The 6,243-nt window shown below is 51.6% G+C and overlaps 1 protein-coding gene across 1 annotated transcript; it reads left to right on the top strand.

Annotated features, from left to right (window-relative positions):
* Positions 1-5,475: 5,475 nt before the first annotated feature.
* LOC307175414 (bolA-like protein 1) lies at positions 5,476-5,790 on the top strand (the record flags this gene model as incomplete). The annotated part of the gene is made up of 1 exon (XM_079900498.1): positions 5,476-5,790. One exon carries the CDS (start codon positions 5,476-5,478, stop codon positions 5,788-5,790), a length of 315 nt encoding a protein of 104 aa, XP_079756624.1.
* Positions 5,791-6,243: the final 453 nt, after the last annotated feature.

Genomic DNA, 6,243 nt, shown 5'->3' on the forward strand with positions numbered 1-6,243 from the left:
GAATTTCTCAAACTGATGAATTCCAACGGTACTGACAGCCCTTGGCTGGCCCACCACAAAGCCCTTGACCCCAGCTTGGCTGCAAAGAGACCGTTTCGCTCACCACTGACTCTGCCTCAGCCTCTGGCTAAGAGCTGGTAGTGGGGCAGGAAGGTTTACGAAACACCAACCATGCACCCAGTGCTCTCCTAGGTACCCTGCACGCATCAGCTCCTTCATTCTCCTCACTTCACAGAAGTGTCATCCGCCTACCAAGAGAGAGAGCCCCGGGAGGTCTCCTGACCTGCCCTAGAAAAGACTGGTGAGCTATGAAGCTAGAGAAATGGGCAGGGCCCAGTTTACAAAGGGCCTTGAATATACTCTATCTGGAGGACGATGGGGAGTCACTGCAGGTTTTGGACAGGAAGGCGACACGATCAGACTTGGACTGAAAGCTGAGCAGAGTTGAGATAGGTAGGGAAGAGAGGAGGCTTATGGTTTAATTTCTGCTTCCCAGAGCAGTAAGAAGGGAGACCTTACCCTGGCAAAAAGGGAATGTGATTTAGGCAGGGTACATGGCAACCAAGCTGGCACATCTGACCTGGAATGAGCCCTTTGAGCTGGGATTGGGTGGGGAGCTTGAGGAGGGTCCACATTGTCAAATACAGGGGCTCTGTGGTTTTAGGCAAGTTACTTTGCTTCTCTGATTCTCAAGTTCCTCATCTGTAAAATGGGCTTAATCGTGGTACAACCTCCCGGGGAGCTGTGAGAGTTCAATGAGATCATTAAGACATGCAAAGCACTTATGTAGGCCAATTCCTGGCACACAGCAAGTGCTCAGAACCACCGAGCATTGTGGGATCCTCACTGTTCCTGGGACAGCCTCCCATAGGCTGGGGTCTTCAATCCCCAGGGATATTCCCAAGTCCGGCTATTTCGGGGGGGCTCTATTGAATGACCTTTCTCTGCTTCCTGGAGGGGAGAATGGGAACGGGAGCCACGTGTGCAGGTGCTATCTCCCTGCCCCCCTCCCTCCTTGCCCCCACCCTGCCCTCCCCACCCCCCTCCCCAGCTCTTGCTCTTGGCCCCGGGTCTATTTCCAGCAACAGGGCTGCCTGAGGCCGAAGGCAGCTGTGGGTGGTGAGTCAGAGCCTGGCTGAGAGGACATGGTGGCCCTGGGGGCCTGAAACTGTCACAGCCTCCCTCCCTCGGCCTTTCCCAGCAGCCCTATGAGCACGGTGATGGCAGGGAAAGCTGAACCAGTTCCAGGGTTTCCCCTAGCAGCATCAGCAAGAAGATATGGGGACAAAGCCCCAACATGCCCCAAATCAACCTCTTTGCTGGCTGGAGGTGGGGGCAGGGACCCTGTCCTGTTCATCTCCACTCCCAACGTACCTAGGACTGGGCTTGGCACCTGGCAAGGATGCAATAAGTGTTCACTGACTGAATGCACCAACATTTGTAGGGGACTTTTTTTTTTTTTCAATTAAAAAAAATTTTTGTATTGGAGTATAGGTGATTTACAATGTTGTGGGTTTTTAAAAAAATATCTATTTATTTATTTGGCTGCACCTGGTCTTAGTTGCAGCACGTGGGATGTTCGTTGCGGCATGTGGGATCCTTTTTCTTTTTTTAGTTGTGGCATGCAGGATCTTTAGCTGTGCATGCAAACTCTTAGTTGTGGCATGCGGGATCTAGTTCCCTGAACAGGGATCAAACCCGGGCCCCCTGCATTGGGAGCACAGAGTCTTAGCCACTGGACCACCAGGGAAGTCCCCATATGGGACTTTGGAGAAACAGGATTTGCAGTGTTCAGGGTGCTTATGAGGACAGAGCAAGGGTTCTGCAGACAGATAGACGGAGTTTATGTGACCCTGGGCAGGTGAATTGGCCTCTCCAAGCCTCAGTTTGCTCATCAGTGAAATGGGGATAACAACGTGTACCTTGTAAAGAACCATTGTGAGGTGTAAATGAGGCCACCTCAGAGAACTGTCTACTGAGCCTCGGATCGTATCTATAACAATACGAATCACGTTTCGTTACAAGCATACTAACATATGCGTTCCTCTTCCCTGGATGGCGAGTAGCTCCTGAGTCAGGGCTGGCTCTCATTCACGTTTGCTCCCCCAGGCCAGGCATAGAGCCAGTCCCCCATACATGTTTGTTGCACAACTCACTGACCCCCCATCCATGCCTGGAGCTTGTTGGATTGTGAATAGTGGTAACTGTGACAGCAAGCCGCAGGCTATTGGAGTGCACAGAATTTCTGCCCAAAAGAGAAGTCTGCTTTTGGCTTACCATTTCTTAAGCACTTGTATGCCAAGAGCTTTGTAGCTGATTTCGTCAAATTCTTACAGCACCGCTCAAGCTGGTACTATTATTATCCCCATTTTACCGATGAGGGAACTAAGGTTCAGAGACGTTAAGTCACTTGCTTCTGGTCATGTGTTGACCTAGAGGTGGAGCTGAGTCCAGTCCCAGGGCTGTCTGGTCTCCTGAGGTTCTTAATCGTCCCTGATATCGCTGGTGTAGACAGAAGAGGGAGTCGGGAAAGCACCACTAATGGATTTCCTTGCTGACCTGGGCTGTCTTGAGGTGGCCGGGACCTCGGGACTGGAATGGCCTGTCTGCGTGTCTGTGTGCCCCCACCAGTGCTGAGGACTTTTAGGGATGAGACTATGTCTCCTTCAGCTCGGCAGCTTCAGGGTTCAGCGTAGGGTCTGGCATATCTTATATTAAGATATGAGTCTCCTGAGTGAATGAATGGCCTTCGGCCTTCTCTCTTGATTGGGTCCCACAGTGGTGAGACAGCACAACTGCTTTACTTGAAGGCAGTGCATTTCTGGGCACCAGTGCAACCCGGCTGGCAACAGCGAGTGCCTGAGAGGGTCAACCACCGGCCCCCTGCCCAGCTGAGCTGGCTCCTTAGTCATAGTCAGCACTTCCCTCCATTTCGGATTCTCCCTGTCCAGCCCCAGGTCAGGCCTCTCTCTCTCTGCTTCCGAAGACTCTGTAGTTCTTCCCTGTCCCACACCCAGCTCTTGCACCTGGCCAAGCAGGACTTGCTTTTTGGGGTCACTGAAGGAGTTCTGTGTCGGGTGGTCGGGGCCTTTTACTTAATTCCTTTGAGTCCCACAGCCTTTAGTCATTGCCTAATCCCCAGTTCCTAGCACAGTGCCAGACACATAATAGGCGCTCAATAAATACTTGTTCAATGAATGAACATATCTCAGGACTCAGCACATCTGCAGCTCTATTGAGCTCTCTGCTGCCAAAGCTCTGGATTGATGTGTGTGTGTGGGCTTGCCATTTCTAGGCCTTGGTTTTCCCATCTTTGAAATGGATGGATTTGATGGAACCAGCCCTGTCCACCCCAGCATCCACAGCAGCACGCTGGACAGATGGTGGGCATTCTCACATACAACCTCTCTATCCCCCCCCAACCCCCACCCCCACCCGTGCACACTCAGATTTTGACGAACCTCAAAAATTGCTGTAGGGGAAGCAAAGCCCGAAAATGATTTGTGATCATCACAATTATTGACCTGGGAACTAGCCACTCACTGTGGGTTGGGGCTTTAGAATCGTCAGTGCAAGAGCAAGACTCTTTTGTTCTCTTCAAGGAAGCGGATTGCAGAGCATCGGGAGTGAATGACATTATTGCAGGGATTCAGTGGTTCATCTCTTTATCTATTTACCAACTATTTATGGAGCATCTTCTAAGTACCCGGCCCTGGGGATACAACGATGAACAAAAAGCCCTTTTGGAGCTTACATTCTGGTGGGAGAGACAGGAAATTAAAACATAAGGCTATATATTAAGTGGGAAGATTTCTAATTACAATAAGTGCCATGAAGGAAACCATTGGGGTGCTGGGCTAAAGGGGGCAAGGGATTGGGGGTTACCTTAGCTGGGGGCGGGGTTGAAGCTGGTCCTAAAACTTCACTGAAGAGCTTTTTAGGGCTGCGACTAGAGGATGAGAAGGACTGACCTTGCAAAAAGCAGAGGGAAGAGTATGTGCAAAAATCTCTGAAGGGGGAAAGGGATAACGGTGGACCCTTCTAATTTTCTTAAAAAAAAGAGAATAAATGTAAAACTCTAACTCTTTAGTTATTAGTAGTGCCAGATTAATTTCTTCATTCCACAAACAAGCCCCTACTGTGTCGCTGGCCCAGTGCTAGGCCCCAGGGGACAAACAGTGATGCATGAAAGCAACATTCTTGTCACACACATCCTGGACCTGGCACCCCATGGAGATGAGCTGGTCTGATGTTTGCGAAGGGCTCCCAGCTTGGATCCTCGGGGAGTCCAAATAAACCCCGCAGGTTCTGGTATCCCAGGCCTCCCGCCAGCCGGCCAGCCGCTCCTGGCCTCCATAGGAGGGAGGCTTCTGTTTCCTGCTTCTCCCTCCCCCACCCACCTGGGCACAGAGGGTCTTTCATCCATTGTTACTGCTTCCTGCCCATCCATCTCCAGCTGCTGGTCTGAACCTTGCAGATTTACACTGACAAGCGGATGCTTTTACCAGGACCCTCGAGGGGGATAGGGAGGGGAGTGGCCTGGGGTGGGGGGAGAGGGGGAAGCTAGAGCTTTGTGACGAGGAAGAGTTTCCTGCCCTAAAGAGGTGTCAGTCCCTGAGGGCTGAAAGGACGGGAAGCAGGCCTCTGTCCCCAAAGGCTCCCCCATGCTTGGGGAGGGAGTAATTAATGACCCCTGACTCAGCAGGGCCTCCATGCCCCTTGGACTGGGTTTGGGTTCAGCAACGTCTCCCCTGGCCCCAGTTCTCATGTGTGGAATGAGCACTGAGCTTGGAGCCAAGAGTTTGGGGTTTATGTCCATGTCCGCCAGCTCCTGGCTGGGTGACTCAGGCAAATTCTGTAGCCTCTCTGGGCCTCTGCGTCCTCATTTGACAGGTAGGTCTAATAACCCCCGCCCAGCAGTGTTGTGAAAATGGACGTGATCACGTAGGATAGATGATCGCCGAGCACCATAAAATGAAAAGCATCTCCTCCCCTCGGGCTCCCCTGTCCAAAGTAGGAAGGTTACAAACTGGCTCCTGTTCTAGAAGGCTTGGTTGAACACCTACTGTGTGCCAGCACTGAAGGTAAGGAGCAACAAGACCCAGATCTAAGTGAGACAGGCAAGCAGACAGACATGCGTCAGACAATTGGTTGAAGCATTTGAATAAACCAGTCAAGAATGTGGCTTTGGAGCCATCCTGCTTGGCTCTGCCGTTTACTGGCTGTGTGGCTGTATGCAAGTCACTTACTCTCTCTGGGCCTCAGTTTCCTAAATCTGTAAAATGGGGAGAATACCCACCTCGTAAGATTGTTGTGAGGATTAAATTATTTAATATTTGTAAAGCACTTAGTACAGTACCTGTCACATAGTAAGTCTCAAGAAGTAAAAGTTATTATGGGGACTGCATTTCACCCAGAACGTCAGGAGCCCTGTCCCTGAGTGGAACTGTTGTAGCCAAAGCAGAAGGGACAGTGATGCTGAGTGAGTACCTGGTCAGGTATCTGTTCTCCACGTGGTTGCGTCTGTCTGTCCGGGACAGTGCAGGATCAGGGACCATCCGTCCCGCCAAGGCCATTTGCACAAAGTTGGAGCCGACCCTGGACCCCGAGGTGCTGGAGCTGCTCATGGAGAGCAGTGGCCACATATCCCACCGGGCAGTGGAGGTGCATTTCCGCGCGGCCATGGTGGACTCTCGCTTCCAGGGACTGAGCCCCCTGCAATGGCACTGGCTGGTCCACACTGTGCTGTCTGAGGAGCTGGTGGGGCTGGCCCATGCTCTGACCATCTAGTCAGAGACCCCTGCCCAGTGGAGTGAGAACCCCCAACTGGACATGAGGGCTCAGTCCCCCACTGTCTGGGAGGGAGCAAGAGAACTCAAGGAAGGACCAGGATGGGAATGCACTGGGGGAGAATAAAGTACTGGGGCCTGGGATTTGTAAGGGATGAGGATCCCTGGACCCCTTTCCACTGGCACATACATATTCCCCAGACATAGCAACTCATTCCCGTGAAAGCTAACCCAAGGGAAGAGCAGAATCTCTGACTACTGCTCTTGCCCTGGACTATCAGGAAAAGCTGCCCAGTTGTTTCACGTTCAATTGTGACTAAGGAACCATCAGACCTGGCAAGTTGGAAATAATCCTGTACACTGAACGAGAAATTATATGAAAAAAAGTTCTTACGATGTATAGGTGCCGATGGAGTCAACACAGAGTGGAGAAACGGTGGCCTGAGGGTTCCCA

This window comes from Stenella coeruleoalba (genome assembly GCF_951394435.1).
Source record: "Stenella coeruleoalba genome assembly, chromosome: 1".
NCBI lineage: Eukaryota > Metazoa > Chordata > Mammalia > Artiodactyla > Delphinidae > Stenella > Stenella coeruleoalba.